Source organism: Danio aesculapii, chromosome 17 (assembly GCF_903798145.1).
Source record: "Danio aesculapii chromosome 17, fDanAes4.1, whole genome shotgun sequence".
In the NCBI taxonomy this organism is placed as follows: domain Eukaryota; kingdom Metazoa; phylum Chordata; class Actinopteri; order Cypriniformes; family Danionidae; genus Danio; species Danio aesculapii.
The window spans coordinates 23,734,747-23,761,886 of record NC_079451.1 but is presented as its reverse complement, the minus strand read 5'-3'; the positions used below and the strand labels follow the sequence as shown (position 1 = coordinate 23,761,886).

Below are 27,140 nucleotides of genomic sequence, written 5' to 3'. Positions count from 1 at the left end.
AATATCGGTGCTTAAGACTGTTAAACTTTATTTTTGGGAACATTTAGTATTGAATTAAATAGTATAAGAAAGACAGTATCCAGTATTGAAATATGCGTGATTCTGTAGTCAGAGGGGTTTTAATGGAGTACAACTGAAGAGATCTCGATTCCAGATTTGAAAACGGCGGATAACTGGACTTCATCACTCCACCTATTTCTGACCAAGCTGGGCGAGCTAGGGAGAAATGAATGGGTTTAGACTTAAACGTTTTGATACAGCATAATCACATTAACACTTCAACAAAGCAGGATTACTACTCAACAATTGTGCTGCACACAGTCAGTGTCATAAAAGTTCATGATCATAGGAAAAATTGGGAGAAGAGAGACATAAAACCTCCCCCTTGTTTTCACCCAAAAAGCAAATGAGTTAAAAGTATATTAAAAAGAATTTGATGTGGAAAAAACTGGGCAAAATGTTTTAAAAATATTTACAGAGGGAAAGGCACGTTATGACTTGGTGTCAACTTTGTTAAGACAAAGTACAACGTAGATTTGCTTCGCCCAGCAAAAAGCATTCCAACACACTCAAAGCAGTGTTGTTTCCTCCAAGTCAAGGATAATCTGTTGGATTTTAGAGCAATGGATTGCAGAGCAGTTGATTTTATACAGCATTCTGTTCTTGTATGTGATAATATGTTGATGAATTTGTTCTTCAGCTTAAGGTAAATTAGGTAAGTTACACATTTAATGTGTGTATATATATATATATATATATATATATATATATATATATATATATATATATATATATATATATATATATATATATATATATATATATATATATATATATATATACACACACACACATATTCACACATATATAATGTATATATATTCAATGTGTAACTTACCTAATTTACCTTAAGCTGAAGAACAAATTCATCAACATATTATCACATACGTGTGTGTGTGTGTATATATATGTATATGTGTGTGTATATATAATATATATATATATATATATATATATATATATATATATATATATATATATATATATATATATATATATATATATATATATACATATACACACACACACACATATTTACATTCAATGTGTAGCTTATCTATGTGTATATATGTGTGTATATATACATATAAAACATGTACTTCCTATTGGTTTATGCTGTAAGGGAAGTGATCATACCTGTTTAATGAACTGGGCAGCATTAAACAGCTCACTACAGCCGTAAAGAATCCGCTTTCCTTGCCTGGTCTGAAAAGAAGGAAATCGTTACACTCGTCTTCATAAGCAAACAATTCCAGAACATTTTAAATGTCAAAATGTGTCATACCTTTGTGTAGTCAACAAGATTTTGATACTCTATGTAATTGCCCCCTCCAACGACAAAGACGATAGCCTGTGGAATCGAAAATTGTCATAATTTGTTCAAGCTTAATCGTGTGAATTTTAACACGCCCTGCACAAAAATAAAAACCCTGCAATATTTCACTAGAAGACTCTAATGGCTCTCCTACAGACGTGAGCTCAGACACTCTGGGCTTCCAGCTCACTTTGTCTGCAGCAAGGCTTAATCTCAACTAGGAACAGAAAGCTATCTGTGCCATAGATTAACCCTGCCAGGTTACTGAGCATAGGTGCCAAAGTGTGAGGATACCGTATCAACATGTTCACGGTGCAAATCAAGGCCATTAGATACCATCACTGATTTTATACTCACCTCCTGAAAGGGGTTCTTGTTCCTTGGAATGGAGCTGAGGGAGTTAAAAAGTACGGATTAATTCATCATCACCGGCCGAGAGTGAAAACAGTCAATAGTTGTGGGGAAAAAAGACAGATCTTCTTATATTCTAAATATTTTCAGTGGAAAGTTACAGCTCTGGCAAGGATGTACATATCCGTTATTTGCCTAACTTCAATACTGCCTTATGTGTATGTAATAAAGACACAAGCGAATTTGAATTCCTCCATGGATCAAATGCCTTTAACATAATATTTGAATACAGTGGGACCAAGTCAAACACAGAAATGTATCATTTGAAAATAGAAGGAGACTAGTCTTCATCTTCAGTGTCCTACCTCTCGCTTCCACGAAGCATCTTGGGATCAAAGTATCTGTAGTCATCAGTCTCCTACAAAAATCACAACACATAACATTAGGGATTACAGAGTGCGTAAGTAAATTAAGGATGAAATAACAGTAACCCTCGCACCCTCCCCACATCACCATCTCCTAAAAACCACCTCATCCATCTACATTAAACTCTTATCAAGATCTAATGCTTCCCAGCAACCATCCGTCTGGAAACCAGAAGCCTTAAACAGTAAAATGTCTGACTCAAAGAACGAGATTATGATCTCTCTGCTTTGAAGAGTCTCGACACAAATTGAGGAGCGCTGTCTCTGAGGTAGAGGCCAGTGGCCTCCTACTTCCTCATCCTCCGCATCAGATGGGCCAAGCTTGTCTCTTTCTCCACGGGACCCAAGTCAGACTGGCATACCTGGCGCATACTTAATTCCTGGAAGAAATACTTTGACATCAACTTACTGAAAGAAGAGCCCCACTTCACTTCCAAATGGCGAAATGCTCCAGATTTTTCTGCTATCGGTTTACCCTTGCTGGGTTACAAAGCTCAATATTAATAGCCAATGCCGAACACACTATTGAGACCTTGTCGCACAGGCCCATCTGCAAGGACTATCTGAGGGATGGTGGAGGCAGGAGATTCTGGAGAGCTCAGCTGCCCCAACTCCCCCAACAACAGACGTATTGTGCAGGGCACTGAAATTCCAGTAGCTGAGAAAATGATAATACGGTTATGTTCAATTCAAGTTTATGGGCAAGAAGGGGAAGCATTTCCAGTCGGTAACAGGATACAGCAATCTGTCCACCCCAGCTTTTAAGAGCGAGAAGATCAGAGGGACCCTGAGGGTGTTTCAGAAGGAAATAAGGTCTTTATGTCACAGTACTAGAAGGGGAAGCTAAAAGGCTGCTGTTACATAAGCTAATGAGTGCAGGAGCTAATATGTCTGCTAGCTGTCTCAATTACAGCATTTTATATTGAAAACACATCGAGATAGTTCTTGGAATTGGGCTTGGGAAGAATTCAAGATAGAGGAGTCCTAAAAGTCATATTACGAGGGTGCTGTCAAGGATTTGCCACATCATATCCTTTGTGGTAATTCCACATTCATAAAAAAAATCAGCATCAATCATTCCCCCCACGCCGTCCCAGCAGTTAGATGATTTCAAAGCACTGGGAGAAAATTTCAAAAGCTGATTTTTCCTTCAAGGCGATCCAATAATAACTCGAAAATAGTCAGTGTGTTCAAATACCTGATGCTTCATATACAGACATTTTGCAGACAATGAGATCCTCGAGTGTAGCAGAACACAATCCTTTTATCACTCAAATGGTTTCGGCTTCTGTATAGATGTCCCCTAGCACTGTGCACGTTAGGGGTTTGAACCTTTGTTCTGCCTCACAAAAGGTGAAAAGCCCAAATGGACCGCTTCCAAAATCCCTCAGCCTTAGAAACTTAATACATCATGCTTTGGGTTCGCTCACTAGAAACCCTCTCCCTCTCTCTCCACAGGTGTTCCCCTGGCTGAGACAGTTGCATTAACTGTGCAGCTCAGATTGCCTGGATTGAGGTCTCGGCACACTCAAAGAGCCTCTTCAGTGCCCCGTTCAGAGTAAAGTCAGTGTCCCATAGCGCTGCAGTGTCATACGCATTAGTCCGCAGTGGGAGGTAGAGCAGTGAGCCTTGGCGGTACGCAATACCATAAAAGCACACTGGACACAATCACCCTAATGATCTTTAAACATTTTTGAATTTAGACTTTTAGATAACAGATTGAAAGACATTTTGTTATACTTTAGATTTTTATTACTATTGTCTGTTTTTGTTTTGCTGATAATATAATTCCAAAGTCTAAGCAATTCATAAATACTTCTCCAAATCTTGTACTCTTAAATATGACTACATTTGAAATGGCAACAGCTAAAAACTAGCAGTATGAATATGAGTAGTAGATTCCCAAAATCACTTAAGTAACTTCACTGCCATTCATAAATCCTCTCCCATGGCTTTGTGGAATAGTAAAATATTATTAAAGGTCCAGTATGTAAGTTTGACACCCAGTGGTTGAACTAAGTATTGCACTCCTGGATCAAAACAAATGCAAGCGCAGGTTGCCAGATTGACCACACCAACAGGAGTGAGCCTGACTATAGAGCCTAAAGGCTGATTTAAGTCATGTTTTAAATAAAAGCAACGGCATGCAATAGAAGGAATATTTTCCATATTAAAAGGAGTTTTGTTCTAACCAACACCTGAAATTTATATTTTAGAAACAGCTTCTATTTCATGCAGCTGAAAAACAAAAAACTATGACAATAACCTCAGGCACACCTCATGTGCTTTATTCAATGTTAAATGCTAATAATGTGAGCTTAAATGCAATTTTATGTGACATTTATTGCCATACTACTGAAGGCAGCAGCAGTTGGTTTACCTCAGATCTTGAAAATAAAATAAACCGTTTGAAATTGAACACTAGAACTGTGACTCAGTGTAAGCCAATACATTTCAGTGATTCAGCACGTACATTTAATAATGTTAAAGAGGTTTAATATGTATTAATTAGATTTTAAACCTTACCATTTTGTTGGAGTGCTGTAAGTGCACTATTCTGTGCTTCTGAATGGCTGTATTTAAATTTCTGAAGTGTTTCGTCTGGTGCAAACAGCCAAATTGTTCATCATTGCATATCTCTTACGTAGCTTGTTCTTAGGACACAGGGTAACAATGTAACCTGCTCACCTAATGTTTATGTTCGTAATGTTTATATTATTTGCTAATTAATAACTTAGTGTGGAACTCTGGATCTACATCTCCTTTTGGAGTCTGCTACTCTCCACCTGAGGTCACATTTTGGTCGCGGACACATACTTTGACAGCCTTTCTGACTGAATGAATGAAATATGCTGTTTTGCACCAAGGCAATCAGGGGTGCTGAAATATAATTGGCTAAACTGGCATTGGGCGGTTTTAAACTGGCATTGACCTAAACAAAGACAGATGTTCCGGCACATAATAAACATTTTCAAAGCAGAATATCTGACTTTAGCATTGTTGTTTTTTTTTTTTTCAGATAAACCATAATGTTCACTTGTTGCATGTTTCTTAAATATCTGCAAACATATTATGGTATTTTTACACTTTAGAAGAGTCAAAAACTTGCATACAGCACCTTCATAAATGTGTTCTCCAGACTCTCTTTGGAAATAGCAAGATATCAAGGTACATTTCACATACAATTTTTCTAATACTTTGAATACTTTGTACTGCTCAACTCATGTAATGTTTTCCACCAAGAATTTAGTAAAGAAGCAGACATATTCAATTGCATGGAGTCACTTGTATAAATTCTAAACAAAGTAGCTATTATGAATGAATGAACAATTTAATTAAACCCACATTAACCTCCTGGAAGTTTTAATGGTATTTATTCATAACTAGGCATGGGATGATAACCGTTTTCAAGGTATACCGCGGTTTGGAAAAGTCAATGTTTTAAAACCACCAAAATTCTGTGCTATACCGTTCCTCAGGTACATGTAAGGTTTTTTTTTTAACGTTTTAAGTTCTTTAGGACAACAGTATCTCCAGCGGAAAAGAAATCCAAGATGCAATTTTAAATTGTAATGAAATCTGTGTTTTGAAACTAATGAAGACAGCAGAAGTCAATGATTCAAATTATTTAGCCTGACATGTTTACTGCTCCAAAATATTATAAATGTTTCTCAAAATAAAATATAGTGTGTTCAAAGAGGGAAAAAGTTGTTGTTTTTTACCCAGACATTTAAAAAGAATATATTTTAGAGCAGTGATCACAATACCGTGCAACAGTGATTTTTTTTTTCTTTCAAAGATTATCCTACCATCAGAGTCTTATACTGGCCCATGCCTATTCATGACAGGCCTTTAAGGCATAGTTCACCAAACAATTTAAATTACCTCATTAATTACTCTCCATCATGTGGTTTTAAACAAGAAAAAGTAACCAACGAAGTCATAAATTGATTTGTATAAGTGCTTATGGAACACATGAAGATAAAAAGATGCAAGGAAAGTTAGAAATAGGCACTCACTGGGTTTGACTTCATTTCCATCAAGTTGTCCAAGATGCGAGTAACCGGTAGGTTCTATATGAGAAACAATTGAGAATATCCATAAAGCCAATAAGCCAATAAACTTAGCATAGCTTTATCCAAACATATATGAAACTGAAGAGCATCACACGCAGATAAATCATTCAAGAACCACAAGTACAGCAATATCAAATATCAGGAGAATGGAAGCTATAACAGTAGTAAAAACAGAAAGTAAAGTTATTGGTAAATGCAGCTATATATTTTAAAAGTTATATATATTATATTTTAAAAGTTGCTGTTGTGAGGCTTGGTTTTGATTTTGGTTAACAGGATTCTGTAGATTTTTAAAATACACATTTAGGCAGGTTTTAGTACATTGCTATTGTTGGCAGTATTTTAACACAAACTATACACAACGTTTTATGTTTACAATAAGGTATGTGTGTGTACAGTATGTGTGACATAAAATCCATCATCTTTACTTTTTAATTTATACTTATTTATTTTTAAGGGGCTTTTATTTTACACTGTTTATACCACTAATCATTTTTAAAGTAAATAAAATAGAAGTGATGTAAGAAATAAAGTCAGTACTTTGAAATAGAGTGATCTTAAAGGTAGGGGTGTTTGGTTATGGGTTTTTTGGAGTCGACTCCGGAATCGACTCCATTTATAATTGCTTAAAATAGCGCAAGGATTAATCACGCTGTATCATATCACGCTTTACACAATGCTACTGTGTCAATTGCAGCTTTACATTGAACAGTTCTCCTCTGGTCAGACAAACCAGCAGTGTAAATCATCTGCAGTCAAAATAAAATAGTTATCAGCCTACATTTGTTAACAGCATATTTTAATTGTCTATTATTTTATATATTTTAGATTATTTAATATAATTGTCATATTTTAAAAGTTAAAACATCAAATTATCATCGAAATGTTTAATGAAAAAATGAGCAGCAGTTCATTAACAAAGAAAAAAAGAAAACAATTGAGCCAACAAACAACAATTACAAAATCATAAAATAGTCTAAGTATCTTCTTAATATAATGTGAGATTATATTAAATTATTATGTAAATGTTGGATAATCTGGAGTAGCGGACGGGCACGCAAGGCATGACCCAAATCTGCGGTTGTTCATGTCTTTATTTTTTTAACGGCAACAGACGCTCCATCTGATCAATAAACAAAATAGGTATATTTTCAATTTGATTGAATGACCTGTTAAATATTAAAGCCCCTACACTAAATGTTTAACTTAAATAATTCATGCATTAACAAACCTAAAATAAAAAAAGCAGTGTGACAGACGATCATAAAATATAATATATCATATATCAGACATATCATAATTCTCTCGAAACGTATCATATTGCTCTCTCTGGTAAATGTGATTTTTCAGTGTACTTTTAAATAGCCTATTACTGTTCTTTCAAATATCACTGTTTGTTTTGTGCAATTTGTTCATTGATTTGATAAGGTTATGTTAATGGGACCTCATACGCCGGAAGAAAAGAGTCAGACCTGTTTTTGAACACTTATAGCCTTGGCTGTATTTTGATTTAAAAATCCTCTTTTTGAAACAAATTTCATTTGGTATTATTTTTTGTAGTTATCTACAAAATAAACAAGAAGAATGAATATTAGAGGTGAAAAAAGTGTCACGACCACATGTATTGTCAGATTTTGGCTACTTTTGTCATTATGATTAGTGTTTGTTTATTTATTTGTGAAATTGGCATGGGGTAAATAAAAACTTTACTTGAGTATTTAGCAGCAGCCAATAACATAACATTGTAATTTGACCTGCAGTGCTAATGTAACATCGATACGCAAATAACTCACACACATATACTATATTTCATTTATAACACAGCAAACTTGACATCGCAGGCAGTTCATCTTTAAAGCCAAAATGTAAAAGGTTTGCCTAATAGGAATTTTTAAGTGAAAGCAAACTTTGACCCGCAGCACTATTTATAATAGCCTAGAAGACTCATGGTTGCGAAATGCAAAATGTAAAAATTTGTGAACATGTATTCAAAGAGGGCGCCTTCGATGTTCATCATCCTCAAGAATGAGCATTATAACTGTAGAATGTAACTGCTTCATTCAGGAGGGTTTGGAAAAACAGACTTGACTCTGGGAGTTGATTCCTGTCCTGTTCATGTCCCCATCTCTACTTAAAGGTGCTTTGAATGCATTTGACCACACAAGCACTTAAAAAAAATGCAACCTGGTCAACTGCCTTTTAGTAAAGTGGTTGGAACTGGAGCTAAAATGTTTCAGACCCGGTCCACACTTGTTATTGGATCAACAAAAAACTTTTAGTAGAAAATAATTTGTTCCAGCATGGGTTTGTTCTAGCGACGCAGTGGCGCAGTAGGTAGTGCTGTCGTCTCACAGCAAGAAGGTCGCTGGTTCGAGCTTCGGCTGGGTCAGTCGGCGTTTCTGTGTGGAGTTTGCATGTTCTCCCTGCGTTCGTGTGGGTTTTCTCCGGGTGCTCCGACTTCCCCCACAGTCCAAAGACATGCGGTACAGGTGATTTGGGTAGGTTAAATTGTCCATAGTGTATGTGTGTAAATGAGTGTGTATGGATGTTTGCTGGATAAGTTGGCGGTTATTTCACTGAGGCAACCCCGGATTAACAAAGGGACTAAGCCGAAAAGAAAATGCATGAATGAATAAATGGGTTTGTTCTTTAATTAGAAAAGTTAGAATCCACAAATCCACAATAAGATGCATCATTTGATCTAATGCAGATTAGTATGGTTAAGAATAGGTTTGTACACTTCAAACTTTTTATTTCCTTACGTGCTAATAAATACTCACATGCTGTTTCAAGACCAGATTTTTCACTCCCTCCATCACAAACTGGGAGCCAGTGTTCATCACCCTTGAGAACAGTCTGGAAAAGTGACAGTCCATTGCATTCAAATCACTTATGCCACTAACAAAAGGATTCACATTTTCAGAATTAAATGTGGTGTAGCCTCATACCCCATTGGTTTCACTCCACTGCTCCCGTAATTGGCTGGTGTCGCAGCCATCTTGGTGAAAGCTCTGGAAAATAGGTTATATTAGTTGCAACACCACTGTTCTCATCTTTCTGCTGAATTTAATGTAGTAACTAGGCAAATGTGACAGCGTGTTATGGTGTGTTTGTTGACTATGGCCAGAACTTACTTCCACTGTTTAATGTAGTTAAGTGGGGATAGGTCGCAGCCTGCATCAACCATGGCTTTCTTATACTGTTCTAGATCAGCCTAAAAAGTACAAAATGTCTTTATTATTTCAACACTCGAAGATAAAAAACTAAATAGTTCAAGAGGAGCTGTTTTTATAGAGTGAAGGATGACACACAGCTCACAAGCCATATGCATCCATCAGGATGAGGAGAAACTCTGGTTCCTGTTAGTCGTCTATACCACATGAGTGAGAGGGCCGTTTTCATGTCACCAACCTCATTACAGCCTCAGAAAACAAACAACAAAATGGCTGTTTTTGGAGTTTAAGCAAACGCTCAGCCAACAATAACCTACGCTGGTTCAGGAGGACACAGATGAAAGAAAGGATAACCAAAAGGCACGGAAAAATAGTTCAAACTCTGAGCACGCCATTCTTTTTTGGAAACTCAAAGCTTTTACAGCCTGTATTGATAAACAAAATAGACAATGACAGTCAGCTCAAGCCAGTGCTCTTTCTCCAGGGTTGAACTATGGTCACTTGGAGATCCTCCATCCCAGCGTGGTCCCAAAGGTCCGTCCTCTTTAGTGGCGGAAGTGTACACAGGAACTCAAAACTGTCATTTGTCTGGCATTTAAGTAACATCCAACAGAAGAGATCTTGCCATGAACTGAACAATCCTGCTTTATCAAGGTACAAGAGTAATAACACTTGGCCGTGGCATCAAAGGGTGTCAGTGTTCCTCAAATCTGCACTCCATGTGTCCTGAAGAACAACAAGGCTTTTGAAGACTCAGTCTGAAAGCAGTTTAAGAAGCTGAGCCGAGCTTCATAGGGAACGGACAGAATGTTTTTGGCTCCATCTGTCCCCAAACAATGAAATCCATGCATTCACCACTGATTATGATAAAATGCGGTGTTACCGAAAGTGCACGTCAGGGTAGCCCACCACAGTCAACCTCAAATCTACGTTTTAGGATTATTTATCTAGAACAGTTAAAAAGAAGATACTGGCTTCAGTATAAATCAGTCGACAGATTTTGTGGGACAGTTCTGTTTCCGCAAAAACTCATTTCCCACTGTTATGAGAAAAAATGATGCCAGTTTCAATAGTACAGTCACAAGATGTAAACAATAGTTGTGTGTTCATAACTTCACTCGTTCACTAATCATTATGTAGCGTATGGCAGCTAAGAGTGCACTATATCAGCAAAATTGAACGAATTCAGATGCTTTTGTGAGCAAGGCGATTTCGTCATGAACATTACACTTGAAAACTACACACTTTTTATAATTCCTGTTTGGCTAAAAGTTGTTGCTAAAAAGAATCTCTGGCTGGGAGTTAACAAAAATATTTATTAAATTACCCATTATTTTTTATTAACGTCTACTGTAATCTTAACCCTACTCCTCACAGTAACGTAAAAATAGTAATTGTTGTAGACGTCAGAAATATTATGCTATACTGATTGTGTGCACAATTATCCGCAGCTGTATCCCTTCTAGACTTTACCCTTATGTATAAATAAGTGCAGTGCTTTCATAGAATACATTTTACACATTCACTTATGTGCCTGACAATAAACTGATTTTATATAAGATAAAATAAAGAGTACAAATAGTTTTTTAGTGTGTGTTGTAATAAAAAAAAAAATTAAACAAACAAATGCTACAGGTCTGCCTATTACACCTGGTGCTGGCAACCTGTAACATTTACCATTTTATTAGAAGTGTTTTTTCTAATTAATTATTATTATTATCCCCCATCTGTATCCAGTTATTCCCTGATGTCATGTACTTTTGCATTTAATGAACTGTATGTATGTAATATATGCATGTAATTTAGTATTTATTTATTTATTTATTTATTTATTACTGTTTTGTTAATTGAGGTAATGAATGAGAGGTTAGGGGATGGGATTATCAATGGACAATATATTACTGTTTACCTCTCAATGTTTAATTTGCAATGTCATACAAATGACCAATTGAAACAAAGATTGAAATAAAAACAGACAACTGCTGTCACTAAGTTTAACTTGAACTGAAAGCCTGCTATGATCTGTGAGTTTTCTTATACATTGGTGACAATGACAGATCATGAGCGGCGTGTGGGGCCTTACCTCTGATGGGGGCTGCTGGGAAGTGATGTAGTAGATCAGAAACAGCCTCATCTTATCCTCTGCCGTTCCAGCTACCGACAAGAACAACATTTATATAGTCATCATGAAAATGCATACGGTTACTTTAAATTCAAGAGCATCTACAGTTTGTTGCTGTTTTTGCAACTTTTTTCCCCTCCGATGCTCTGAAACCTGATCAGTAAATCAAACATTGCGCTTGTAGGAACAATAAAGCCCTGTGTAGACCCTGAAAAATAAATGATCATTATCATTATAGCTAGTGACCATTCCTGTGTACTCATAAGAAACCCACGGACCTACAGAGGACCCTGTGGAGATCAAGAAACGGTGTCCTCTTGAAACCTCACAATGCTGGCAGGAGAGAAAACGAATTTGGTCCTGTGGTAGCATCACAGAGAGCCTTTAAAGCGCGCCGCTTCCCCTTGAGATGTGATGCATTTCAGTCCACTAAGCTGGAAAAATGACTGGATGAGGACGAGGGGTGGGATACGCTCTCATTAGGGGAAGGGGGTATGAGTTACTCATTCAATTAGTTTCGTTTGATCTCTCAGGATGGGGCTGCTCTTGGTAAAACAAAATTTTATGACAGTAAGGCAGTATGCCATGCTTTGAGGGATATCGTGATGTTTGGATTACGGTCAAGCTCAAAGAGCAGCTGACAAGTCAAGGCTTATTAAAGCTATAAGCCACTCGAGGCCAAGCGTTACAAAGATTTGACCACAATTGTGGGGTGTTCTGAGGCAGAATGTGTAGTTTTTCCGGGTTGCCAAGCCACAAATGAATCATAGCTTTTATTATTGTCATCATCAATATTATTAATATAGCCTAGCATTATTATTATTGGTTTGTAGCAAGACAATTATTAATCTGTATTTCAGAATTTGATAAATAAATAAAAGATTTCTTTTTGTTTGTGAGACTTCACAATTTGGCCAAAAATGTAAGGGTTATATATCAAAAAACTATAAAAAATTATAAAGTAATAAAAAAAGAATTGTACTTAGGACTAAATAGGGCTTATTGCAATAATTCTATAATCTAAAACATTGGAAAAATGATAAAATATTGCTAATGTTTATTAAATAATGTTTATTAATTTCATTCATTCATTTTCTTTTCAGCTTAGTCCCTTTATTAATCAGGGGTTGCCACAGGGGAATGAACCGCCAACTTATCCAGCATATGTTTTACGCAATGGATGCCCTTCTAGCTGCAATCCAACACTGGGAAACACCTATACACTCTTGCATTCACACTCATACACTACTGCCAATTTAGCTTACCCAATTAACCTATACCCCATGTCTCTGGTTCAGAGACTCTGGACTTGTGGGGGAAACCGGAGCACCTGGAGGAAACTCCTGCGAACCAGGGGAGAATATGCAAACTCCACACAGAAATGTCAACTATTCCAGCCGGAGCTCCAACCAGCGACCTTCTTGCTATGAGGCGATCGTGCTACCCACTGCGCTTCTGTGACGCCATGTTTATCAATTTAATGTCTTCAATTAATGTTTAACATTTATGTCCGTTTTAATTTCTATTTTTTAAAATGATTACACCATTAACTTTTGTTTTCGCCAGGAGCCCTTAAATACTCTCTTTTGGTGGGCAGACTGTAAACAGTTTGAGTGTAATAAAGTACAGTACCATGTTTTGACTGTAAGACAAAGCACAAAGCATATACATATTCATTTAATTAAACTGCAGCATTTGCAATTCGCTAATTGCCTTTTGGTTTTATTTTGATTAATTGTGCAACCCTATTGTAATCTTTACCAGCCGCAGAATATGCAGAGCAGGTCTGAACAACTACTGACATGGCACATTTGGACAGGATTAAAAATCACAGGGAGGATTTGGTTATTACTTCATGACCCCACTTTCCCCTATAAAAATAATCCTGTCTAAATAGGGCTTAAGTTTTATTATCGCAGATCTGGAATGGAACTGATGACACTATTAGACTTGGGATTTTAATGCAGGGTTTCTGCAGGTTTTATGAAGGGAAATGTAAGAATTTATTTAAAGACCAAAGAAAGAAAATGTAATTAGTAATTTGATGTTTTCTAAATCTGTGAGGAACAGAGAATGGGTTGAACTATCAACACTATGAAGTTTAAACAGAAACAACATTTATAGTACCTACTGAAAACACTGTAAATAGTGTACTTTTGTTCCTCAGTTTTTTTGTCACTTTCACTTTTTTTTATTTACATTTATTGTCTCATTACAAACATACTTGCTAAGTAAACTAAAAAAAAGAGACATTTAAACAGACGTTATGCTCTTTAAAGGTGGCATTAAATACATTTTTAATCTGTATATCCTTCATTTTGTGTTCTGACGAGCTGTAAACAGATTGAACGTATGGCTGCCTATTTCTTAGCTCATTTACTCATCCTGCCACAAAAAAAAAAAGAGTCCCACATACATGGTATGTTTAAAACAAGCTTAGATCACCTTAAAAAAAAGGAAAATAATACATAATTGTTGTATTCCCACAAGGAAATGCGACACAGCTTGGGGTGTGCATAAAAGACAATGTGCAACATAACATTCAGTGTTTTGTTATTTATTTTGTGTATTTTCCCATGAAACTAGACTACATTTCTTAATTTTGTATCTCTAATGCAGACCTGGGCTTTTTAAGGCACATTGGACTTCTTTGATCAGCCTGTGAAGTATCGTATTGTGCATTTTGCACTCAAGTTATTTCAAATGGATTTGCGTGATTGCATGCACGAACAGAAGCCAACGTGCCACAGTACAACACGCTCGCATTCCAAAGCAAATTTATAACATCTCAACTTTTCAGAGTGACGTGAGCTATGTGACACTAACCAACCAGGCTCAACCTGACTTTAGTGCACTTGTTTAAGTCCAACGCTGGCTAGATTTCTCTAACTGAAAAAACAAAAACAAAAAACCTGTGCCATTCATTGCTTTATTATATGTAGTTGACATTGTGATGCTGGTCTGTAAAATATGTGCACTTACCGAGTCAATTTGATCTTTTTTTAAACTTCTTGTTTATTAAATAGTGATATAATTGTGTGCTCCGCATTTTATTGTCTCATTATGTTTGACATACTGTTTTTTTTCTATAACATATTGTATTTTGAGCAGAACTGTGTTAGCTGTAATGTAATTTCTAATATGGCCATATGGAAAAATGAATTCCCACCCCTGCTCTAATGTATCGTGATTGAAGAACTTGATATTTCCATTGGAAAACAAAAATACTAAAGAAGCTATATTCACTTTTTTAGACCTGCAGAGACCATATTACACATGGAAGACTCACCATCAGGGTCACTGATAATGTCCAGCAGGGATTTATCGAGTGTGGATTTGCTCATGAGCTTCTCCTCGTACTCGAAGTACACGTCGAGCTTGCGGCTCTAAAGACAGACAGGCAAATTTAGAAGAAAAATATGCAGCTCTGCTTCACAGCAATAATATAATGTGCTGTGAAAATGTAACCCAAGAGATGAAAAACATTTTTCTCATGGAGCACTGACCTTGATGTGGTCCAGAACTGCTGTGGCAACGTTGGTGTGGAGGTCAATCAGCCTCTTCTTTTCCAGGAGCTCAGGAAGAGAACTGTTTGGAGAGAGGAGCATGGTGTTATCTTATTCTATACATGCAGGGTCAGGCAGAGGTACAGCCGTAGGCCTTTTCTACCAACACAGTGACTAATACATATGTATAACGACACTCATGCAATATGAGACAAGTGCTGAATATAACTACATTATATCAGGGTATATTTCAGATACACAGTTGAATAAATACCAGATGGGAGGTTAACTTTTTTTTCCAATGGGATGATCAACAAATGAAAAACTTTTTCTTTTGCCACTTTTAGCCAAGAAAATAAATGTCTTTGAGAATATGTGTATTATAATTTATATGAATAGTATATGTATTATGCTTGTAACTTACTATTACTATTAATAATGTAATAACAAATTAAAAAATAAAACATTACATTACTGACATTGAATTATTCGTAAAAAAAATCCATCCTTATATGGACATTAATAGGTAATCTTTAATACATCATGCTGATCCTTTACACAAGTACGTCACAGTACACACAACTTCATACCTGACGGCTGAGGTAAGTTTGGCAGTGTTATCTGACAACATACTAATGGCTCCATCATCCTCCCCTTCTAAGCCCTTTGAACAAAACCGCATTTATTAACCAGCATGCAACAAATTCTTCATATATGCTTTAGCATCAGCCTTATGAACTTACCATGATGCTCTTGAGCCGTTTAAACCTCATCCTCTTGGGCTCGATACGTGTCCAGTTCCTCCTGCACGGCTTCTGCAACCTCTGGGAATGGACTGAAATACAGAACAGAACTCTATGAAATATCTCAAGCGACCCTATGTTTCCAAAACACACAGAACTGATGCTATTTCTGCTAAAATGAATGAATTCTCTTAAATATTCGCAAACACTGTGACACCTGACAAATGATTTGATTGAATTAAAACAAACAAGGGATGTTTTCCTGTCAAATATGTGTTTGCCAGTACAGTTGGATTACTAAATGTGTTTAACAGAATTCTTGTCATCATTTACCCTCATGCCATCCAAACCTGTATGTATGTTTATTCTGTCGATAGAACACACGTACAATATTTCGCTGCATTGATGTTTTCAAATATCTGGTGCCCACGATGTCACTGTATGAAAGAAAAACTAAAGTTTCTCTGATAAAAAGGGCCTATTTATACCTGGTCTTACCATGCATTTTCGGCCAATCTAATCACAACTGGACAACACTAAATATGGGTGCAAAACTGGGTCTAAACCGTTTGAAGCTTATCCACTTTCAACCACTTACAGAGGTAGTCAAAACACATTTAATCAGATTGTTTTCGTAGAGTAGATTATCATGTGTTCAAATGGCTCCAGCAAAGACCACCTACTTCTCCACCTACTGACCTGACATGTGATCGTTATTGGAGATATTGTGAGAAAGTGCACCAAAAGTGTTCATGCTTCACTGTGCTGTACTAAAAAACTCAAATCAAGACTGAAACAGTATTTGCCATCTATATCTTCATTTACTGCTTGCTGGTTGTTGTGTAATATATTTCTTTATTTAACTGTACTTGTGCTCTCTTGTGAAAGTGATTCAGAGCTCGAAGAAATAAGAGGGAAACAGAAAAGGAAATTGTAATGTGTCTCGGCTGACCACTTGTACTGAGATCACTGACAATGTGTGTCAATACAGGGCTAAAATCATATACGTTTGGAATTAAATGAGTAAATAATGACAATTTTCATTTGAGTGTGAACTAACCCTTTCATCAAAACTAGAACGGAAAAAGGTCTCTAGAAAGTTCTTAGAAAAACGTAAGAAAAATGTCAAATGATTATTTCCTTTCCTTCATTTTCCTTGGTCAAACTGTTAAAGGGATTTAAAAAGGGTTAGTTCACCCAAAATGTAAAAATCTGTCAAAAAGAGATACCAAAAATACCAAAGTATTTCCTTAAAAAAAGACCATAAGCCTTCTGTAGTTCAATCAGAATATTATGAAGCTACAAAAATGTTGTTTGTGCACATCTAAAACCAAAATAAAGACTTTTTTCAACAGTTTCTTCTCCTCTATGTCAGTATAGGGTGCATAGGGTATGTGTAGAATATGTTGTTTTAGTTTTATGTGCACACAAAATATTCTCATAACTTCAAAATACTCAGATTAAATCGCTGAAGGCATATATTTCCTATTTTGAGGATGTTTTTGGTACCTTTCTGTACTTTGAATAAGTTGCTTTCTATGGAGGATGAGGGAGCTCTTGGATTTAATCGAAAAAAAATTGTTCAAAGACAAACAAACTTGAGTAATTATTGACAAAATTTTTAGTTTTGGGCGAACCAACCCTTTAATTAGTATACATTAGATTTATCAGCACTAGATGTTTACCTTCCTTTGTGTTTTTGCCAAAACTTGTCAGCAGCAGTGAGATCATAGCTCTTCTTGTTTTTCTTTTTGGGTCGTGCTCCGGCTGGGCTGGCCTCTGATGCATGAGACTCGTCCACACTCACTCGGTTCAGGTGGAAGTCCTGATATGGGGGATTGGTTGGTTAAAAGAACTGAACCAAAGCACAATGCAGAAACTAGACATGGACCAGTGTAAAATTCTGACGGTATGATAACCTTGGATAAAAATATTATGGTTTTGCGATTACTCCTCTAAAATATGATCTATTTTTAAATGTCTGGGAAAAAACAACAACTTTTTTACCTATTGAACAAAATATATTTTATTTTAACAAAAATGTATAATATTTTGGAACAGTAAACATGCCCGGCTAAATAATTTAAATAAATCATTGACATCTGCCGTCTTCATTAGTTTCAAAAACACTGTACTGTTCAGCTCTATAGCATACTTGGATGTTAGTTATTTTAAGCGATTTGTTTTTCAGATGTTTGCCGAATCGTGGCCTGACCAATTGCTTTTGATGTAGAGATACTGTTGTCCTAAAAAACTAAATAAAATGTATTAAAAACATGGAAAAACAAACTTAAAGAGCCTCTATTATGCATTATAAAAGGTCATATTTTGCTTTTTGGGGTCTCCAACAACAGGCTGATATGCATGCAAGGTCAGAAAAAACACTTTAATTGTCTTTTAATATGCATTTATTTTTATCTAATTATCCCATCGACTCCCATATGATTTGTTCAGCGATTCATTTGTTCCCAAACCCCTCCTTTGCGTGAGGCTAATTTGCTGTGATTGGTCCGATGACCCAGTGTGTTGTGATTGGTTGACTGGGTTCAGCGCGAGACAGAGAGAAACGCCCACCACGGTTATGAAGTAGGACAGAGTATATGTGAGAGCCCAATGCAGGAATGCAATAAAGCATATTAGTCTATTCTTAACCCTAACCCGAAGTAATAACAACGACACACATTCAGTATTAATCCACACAGTGGCAAAAGTTAAACTATTTAGAAGATTGAACACTCTGCGTGTGTGAGGAACAGGCGATGGCGGCCATAGTAAAGACAAATGGCAGAGGATCGCGAGTTCAGAAATGCATTTAAATCGCTAAGAGATAGAGGCATGCGTTGAGTTTTCAATGTGGTTTTGGATGCAATATGTGAATAGCCCATAAAGATTTAACCTGAGAGATACAGTACAAGCACTTATCTATAATAGATAAGTGATTACAAGCAGTCCAGGGTGATTACAAGTTACAACACACTATTAAATACATATTTTGCAAACTACAGAAAATGGGGCAACAATTTTAATTACCTTTACATGTTATGATCGGGAGGAAGAAGAAACTGGTTCATATGAACTATAACAGATACTGACAAAGTCCTATATATAATAGTCTCTGCTGCTCCTTCCTTTAATAGCAAACGGCCAATGAATCCCACGTTGCAGGGTAGGTTATTGCATCAAAAATCAGAAAAATGACAGGAACAAACACAGCACTAGGTTGCTATACTGTGGTATTGTTGTGAAAATAAAGTTAAACCCGCGCAGCTGAATCTCTATCTGTCAGTGATCGTCATGTTCATGTCATGATCAGTCCTGTGTTCCCCCGCGCTCCGCTAGTTTCTGAAGGGCAAGGCACATTCACGTTTTACGGGATCCAGCACTACATATTTGGTGATGTACTGTATTGTCAGAAGCATTCAAGCAAAAGATTCATTTATTCGACTCAACTTGAGTCAACTATTTCATTAAAGAATCAATAGCTTTAAACATGGTGCACTTTCAGATTTAAACCTCAACTGAATGACTTCACGGAAGGTCATTTTCAAAAACCCATAATAGGGGCTCTTTAAATATACTGTAGGAACAATATAGCAGAAAATTTAGCCAGTTTTAAAACCTTGACTTTCCAAAACACAATAAACCTTTAAACCTGTTATTGTGCCATGTCTAGCAGGAACTAAAATATGTATAACCATATTAACTATGTGCAATCTTTCTTTTGAACGTATAAAATACAGAAACTGTAAAAAGTCAGAATCCAGAACTGCTGCCATCCAGGGAATTGAGACCTTACTAAGGCAGCAGCAGCCTTTCTGAGACGGTAGAATAATACCCGAAGGATTAATGATCACTGGCACGAAAAGGAGCCCAGCACGTACATTCCACATTTCATGAAACCCCTTTGTCATCCATATGATAACTGCAATAACTTCATCTTTCCATATGGTGCAACTATTTTCATTTTCCGTTTTAGGGAACATTACTTTATCAACAGCGGGGAAAAAAAGGAGTACTGAATTAATTGTGGGTCATGCGAGTTTACTTTAGGTTCTGCTCACCAGCACATCATGAATTAGAGCCTGATACGTCCATGTGTGGTGGAGAGGAGTTGCAAGATCCAGGTTACGATCCGCAAGAACAAACAACGGCCTCTGGAAACTGTAGGAGAGTGGAGGGAAAGATGGGAGAATTTTAATGCTGCAATACTAAAACATGTCTCTAAGATCCAGATATTTCTTAGCACATACAGTTGAAGTCAGTATTATTAGCCCTCCTGAATTATTTGCCTGATTTATTTCGAACATATTTCTACACATAACAGCTTTAATAACTAATTTCTAAAAACTGATTTATTTTATCTTTGCCATGATAACAGTAGATATTACTTTACTAGGTATTTTTCAAGATACTAGTATTCAGCTTAAAATGACATTTAAAAGGCTTAACTGGGTTACTAAGGCAAGTTAGGGTAATTCAAATCATGGTTTAATGAAGGTTTGTTCTGTAGAGAATCAGAAAAAAAAACATTTCTTAAGGGGGCTAATAATATCTAAAATGATTATACCCTAATATTAATAATAATAATAATAATAATAATAATAATAATACCCTAAAATGATTTTTTTTTAAACTTAAACTGCTTTTATTCTAGCCAAAATAAAACAAATAAGACTTTCTCCAGAAGAAAAACTTTTATAGGAAATACTGTGAAAAATTCCTTGCTCTGTTAAACATCATTTGTGAATTTTTTATTTTTTTTTAATTCACAGGGGGGCTAATAATTTTGACTTCAATTGTATAAGTAAAGCAAACTTCTCTCTATACTTTCAACCAACCATCCGTCCATCCTTTGTCTATCCCTCCATCTATCCATCCGTCTGTCTGTTTGCCTATCTTTATCCAGTCAGAAATTGTTTCTTAAATTAGTCTTTTACAATATAGACTATTATAATAATAACAACAACCATTAACTTTTAAAATATTGCAAATTGAAAATAATAAACATTTCAATCAAACCACATCTATTGGGCTGTGCAATAAAAAGTGTAGTGTAGTGTAAAAGTGTATGTGTTTTTACTCAGAGTATATACAGGAATCAGAGAGTGAAATTCAATACTTTTCAAGACTCTTTCCATAAATTTTAAGACCTTATAACCACTTTTCAACCGGAAACACTGGCAAGATTTTAACTTACAGTATATTTACTAAATATTAAGATGATAAATTAATCCAAAACTAAAACATTATTCATATACTTAATAAAAATCTGTTAAATTCAGCAGGTGGTTCCTATAGAACTGCAGAAATAATGGTGCTGCCTTGGTTGCTGTAGTAAACAAAGCAGCATGATGTCAAATAGGAATTCATTGATGTCATAAACTAAACAGCATCCTGATATTCGCAGATTTAATTCAGGCAAACTTTAGAATACAACCATACATTCCATAATCAAAATGATATCAAATTTAATACCTTGCAAAATAGCATTTAACACTTTAAATTCAGCCTTAAAAACAGCCTTAAATTCCTCTACATTGATTTATCAACTTTTAATACTTTTTAAGACCCCGCGGACACCCTGATACTCCACCTGAACTGGCCAGTGCCCATGGTGTCTCCGGTGAACAGGCTGTTACGAGCGTCTCTCAGATTCTCTCTCAGTTTCTTGTCAAGTTTCTGAGGGAAAAAAGTGTCAAAGTGTCAAATCAACATTACTAATATTTGCAGCAGAAATGAGGAGTATGATATGTATAAAATAATCTAATAAACAGAGCAGCAGCTGTTAATTTTGTCTCAAATTACAGCGAGACATTCTTTTGCTGAAAGGAATCATCTAAAAGCTCCAGTGTAAGCGAGACGAGCCTGGACCAAATCTCACATACAGAACCAAGAGGAATTCTGTACCATCAGTGAAATGAAATTACGCCAAGGTGTCAGTTTGCACATGCACACAGAGAACAAAATCCATTGTAACACAAAGATTATTTAGGTGATCGTCACAAGACCATTCATGACCAATAAATAACTCTACGTTTCTTAATTCATAAACTCTTATTTAACAAAGAAAAACAAGAGTGTCTCAGACTGTTCATTAAAAAAATAAAAGAAACAAAAATAGATTAATGGTTCTCTTACCACCGCTACCATTTCGGCAGCATTCCCTCTTGGACATCGAATTATTGGGACAGCACCTACGATAACAGGAAAGCTCATTGTACTGCCAATAGGAGGGTGAATTGAATATCTGCTCATAGGCTCCCAAGACACACAAAATCACATCTCAAAAACAACAATACAGGCTTGATCACTGCACTAAATTTGAATGGTTACGTTATAGTTATATGCAATTGTAGAATGTAATCATTAAAGAGTGGATCAGTTCAATGCATCTACATTTTTTTTTTCTTTTGATCAACGTACAGAACAATATTAGGAACGGTTCTGCCACCCAGTGGAACTTTCTGACAGTTAAAATAATGGCTGTCATTTGAGCTTGGTGCTAAAAATGTTCCTTTTTTATTTTCATCAAATATGAAGTCTTTTTAAATTCACATTAGTCAAAATTAGACCGACAGAGACAGTGACTGAGAATCATGTTTGGAATCATCAATCATTATTCTTTCATGATTTCATAATAGTGGCACAAAAATAGAGTAAGATATGTGCTTCTAACTTGTTATTGGTTATTTAAAGTGCAAAACACCTTTTAAAAGTTTAAGTCAGTATGTTGTTTTTAAAATAGAAAGCAATATTTTCAGTTAACAAGGATGACTTAAATTGATCAAAAGTGACAGAAAAAATATTTAGAATATTGAAAATATTATAATTAAAATATGCTGTTCTTTAAAGGGAACATATTTTTCCCAGTTTCAAGATTTAAGATGAGTCTTTTGTGTCTCCAGAGTGTATCTGTAAAGTTTCAGCTCAAAACACTCATCAGATTATTTATTATAGCTTTCAGAATATTGGAATTTGAACACAATGAAGCTGTTTTGTTGCCTGTGCCTTTTATACTAGTTCTCCCCGCCCATTGTTCCCACGTCCATGACAGGGTGTGTCTCAATCTCCGACTGCGTCAGAAAAACAGCAAACTTTCTGTGACGATGAATCACACACAATCTTGTTACAAAGTTCACGCATGCATTTAACTTTACACTGTTTTTGCACGCCAAATGTGACCGGAAACACATTAATATCCACTGCTGTATAGCTATGTGTTATGTTAATGTGCAAAATAAACCTGATTTAACGTCCACAAACTGGGATTGAAGCATCGTCTTGTATAATTGTACTGACATGCTGCTGTGGCGATAACTGTCTTAACATTTTTAAACTTGTAACTCATTTTTGATCACATTTGATGATGATTGATGATCACAGAGAGCTGCACAGATCTTTTGTCTTGTTGATATGATTATACGCAATACTATGGAGACATGTTAATACGCGGCTGTCAATCAATTCGGTGGGCGGAGAAACCGCACTCCTACATTACATTGCTTTAAAGTGTTTTCTTAAGATCAAAGCAGCATACTAGAAAGAATTCTGGATCATGCCATGTGATAATCTGAATTAATGATGTTGAAAATGCCATTATAGGAATAAATAAATTTTAAAATACAATAAAAGCATAGTTCACCCAGAAATTTTAATTCTGTCATTATTTACTAACCCTCCACTTGGTCCAAACAAATTTGAGTTCCTTTCTTCTTATGAACAGAAAAGAAGATATTTTGAAAAACAAACAAACAAACAAACAAACAAACAAACAAACAAACAAACAAAAACTATTGACTTGCATATTATTTTCTTCTTACTATGAATGTCAATGCTTATCACCGTTGAACATTATTCAAAATATCTTCTTTGTGTTCAGTGAAAAAAAAAGAAACTCCAAAATGGTTGTAACCACATGAGCCAGTGTAAATGGTAGGTAAATCTTCATGGCTAAATTAGACAGCTCTAACAGATTGTTATGTTTCCAACAATATTACTGAAATTTAAATGAAATAAATGACTACTTGGTGACCATAGGAGACATTTTAAACATGCATAAATCCTCTTACAAACTACAAACTTCTGAATGGAAGTGCATTTGCATGGTGGGATAAATCAATGTTATATCATCATTTACCAAGAGTAACAAAGAAGCAGAAGAGACTATCCACTATTGTGTCCATTATGCCCTCCATGTCTGTGTCCATGATATCTGGTTTATTAATTGCTGAGGGAACAGAACAAAACTCCTATTAAAAATCCTGGATGATATAAAAAAAAATAATTTAACATATCAAGTGGGTTTAACAGCTTACCATGGTAGGAGATGTGCTCTTTGTTTTGATTACAGAGAATGAACATATCATCCTCAAGTGTGATGAAGTTCAAATACTGATCAAATACCTGAGGAGGAACAGAACAGTCTAACATTTAAGCTGAAATAAATATGAGCAGCATGTCATTTGGCTTTCCACAAGATTTCACTGAGCTCAAGCTCTAGCAAAAGCACAACAGACTGTGAACAAACATGTCTGACTTACTTTGGTCACCTGGTTTACTGCATTAGCCGCTAGGGCAGCACTTGCTATGTCCTCTAACTTGCTTCTGGAAATTGCGGAGATGAAGTTCAAATAGTAGGACTCATATAGTTGGTTTCGGAGGTCCTGTGAAGGTAAATATAAATGTTAGATCTAAAATTATTCCATCAAATTATCTTGGAATGGGACTGACCTAAAAAAAGCATATTTACTTGACATATCCTGTCGATGTTCTCCTCTGTGGGCATTATAAAGTAAACGGCAGGAACGTCTGGAATGGGGTCGCGATCTGAGTGCAACAAGCTAGAAAGAAACAAACACATGTAAACAATCATTTTAATTAGTCTTATGAAATAGTTGACTGGATGTTTTAGAGGTCCTTACAGGTGCAGAGTGATGCCCATGTCCCGTAGCTCTTTCACTGACAGAAGCGGAGATATAATGTCTTGGCCAAAGCGATCGTAAATAAGAACCTAACAAGAATAGCAAATGGTGAGTCAAAAAAGCATCACTGAAGCACATTTAAAAAGGGGAAACTCATAGGTTTGTCTCTTACCTTCCATACTGGCTCAGCTGTTGTGTTTTTGAGGGGTGGGGCATTAAAGTTGAGCATTCGTTTGAGAGCAGCTGAGGACAGAAAAAGCAATGAAATAAATCAGCAGTTCTAAACAATAGTTAACATGCAAGACTTGACAGTGTTAATCTTTATAAACCTTACAAGAGAACAACAACATTAAACTCTTCATATTTAGTTGATGTTAGCTCAGTTTTCAGTTGTATTTATTAATAATATATTATTAAAATATAAAAGGTAAAACTGTAGTTTTAGGACCAATTCTCACAATTAACTAGTGGCTTAATAGCTGCCTATTATTAAGATGCGGGCTGTTTATCTGTACTTATAAAGTATATATTCTGTATAGACATGGCACGGTAACCGTTTTTAAGGTTTGCTGCGATTTGGAAAAGTCAAGGTTTTTAAAAACGTCGTTTCTACGGTATACATAAGATTTTCTTTTTTTCTTTTTTTTTACATTTTTTTGTTTGTTTTTTAGGACAACAGTATCTCCAGCAGAAAAGATATCTAAGATGCTATTTTTAAATGCAAAGAGATCTGTGTTTTAGAAGTTAATGAAGACAGCAGATGTCTGTGATTCGTTTTTATTATTTAGCCAGATGTTTACTGTTGCAAAATATTATAAATGTTTCTCAAAATGAAAAATATTGTGCTCAAATTCAAAAGGGAAAAAGTTTATTTTACCCAGACATTTAAAAAGAGCACATTTTAGAGCAGTGATCACAACACCGAGAAACTGTGAAATTTTTATCTAAGGTTATCAGACCGTCAGAATCTTATACCAGCCCATGCCTAGTTCTGCACAATCATATTCTACATTCCTAATCCTACCCAATACCTAAAACTAACTACTACCTTAATAACTATTAACAAGGAGCAAATTAGGAGTTTACTCAGGTAAAAGTCAATGGTTCAGTAATAGCAAGACTTGTACATTGAAATAAAGTGTGTTATTGTTAAAAGTAACATTTATGTAAGGCTTTAAAATAACTTTTTATATAAACCACTCCACTGTAGTTAATTTATGTTAACAAATAGAACCTCACATTTACTTGATTTTGCTTCAAAGATTTGTGTGTGCACATATATATTTTAATTAATAAATAAATAATGAACAAATAAACTATCAAACAAACGAAAAATAAAAATAATCACAAAACCCTTCTGAAATATTTAACAACCAAAGCATAGATTCTCCCCTAATTTAAAATGATGCATTTTCTCTATTGTCCATTAGCTCTGATTTGCAAGCACCCATTTCTGTTAGACCCCAATTGAATCTTGATCAAATTCTTGATTTGATATAATAAATGTAAGATTTAATAAAATGCAACTGACACAGTAAACATCAGTTGTTAAAAGTTCAATTGATGAAAAGAAATGAAGAGCATTTCTTCACCATTAAAACAGAACTTATCTCTTAAATGCATACAATGTCATCAAAATATAGGTTATGGTTGCATCATGACATTTGTGTATCTCTGCCTTAAAATGAAAGAAAGAAAAAAGAATACATAATATCGTGAAAAGGAGAATCAATATAGAAATGACCAAATAATAAAAAAGGTATTTTTGCCCATTCTAATAAAGGTTTTATAACACAAATAACTATTAAATATATTATCCACTAACGATTAATTATCCAATATCAACTTATATTAGTGTAATATTGCACCGCATAATAGAACAGCGAGAATTAATTTCCATAAATTAAAAGGTGGTACACAATCTTAGCCCAAACACTATAACGTTACCCATGTGAAATAATTATCATGAATATATTGTACTTAACGTTAGGTATTAACTTACTCTGAGTAATGTTCGTGATTTTAGCTAGCTTGCCAGATCAGATCAATGTATTTTCATGACAGGTCTCACGGGTAATAATAGTCGTATACATTTCGTATATTTTTAAAGCACAAGTGTTTCTTTATGTAGTCGTGTAGGTTAATCTACCATTCATCTCATATTAAGTAGCTGCTTTATGAACATCACGGTTAGCATCCTCAGCTACACTGACAGGGCTGTACTACTTCTGCTGTTTTGCATTCGGCATTATTGTCTGTATTTTTAATTAACCGATTTGAAAAATCGTGTGAAAACTACTAATATTAATTATATTGCCAGTGTTGAGTGTTTATGTATAAATAAAAACTTCAGAACAGACCTGTCTGTTTTTCCCGGATGGACGCCGCCATCTTTACTGTTTATGCAGTGACGACTGCGAGGGTGACGTGGCAACCGGCGAGCCGCTG

The 27,140-nt window shown here is 35.5% G+C and overlaps 1 protein-coding gene across 1 annotated transcript; it reads right to left on the bottom strand.

Annotated features, from left to right (window-relative positions):
- Positions 1-6: 6 nt before the first annotated feature.
- On the bottom strand, positions 7-27,140 carry scfd1 (sec1 family domain containing 1). Its single transcript, XM_056477390.1, is given in 26 exon segments — positions 7-216; positions 1,198-1,266; positions 1,346-1,411; positions 1,733-1,766; positions 2,092-2,144; positions 6,171-6,224; positions 9,008-9,083; positions 9,176-9,238; positions 9,362-9,441; positions 11,484-11,554; positions 14,812-14,908; positions 15,029-15,110; positions 15,619-15,692; positions 15,772-15,792; positions 15,794-15,863; positions 17,457-17,596; positions 19,833-19,932; positions 21,365-21,450; positions 21,910-21,965; positions 23,909-23,998; positions 24,087-24,174; positions 24,312-24,434; positions 24,521-24,611; positions 24,693-24,781; positions 24,865-24,935; positions 27,053-27,140. Coding segments are annotated over 26 exon segments (1,899 nt in total). The 5' UTR covers positions 27,084-27,140; the 3' UTR covers positions 7-192.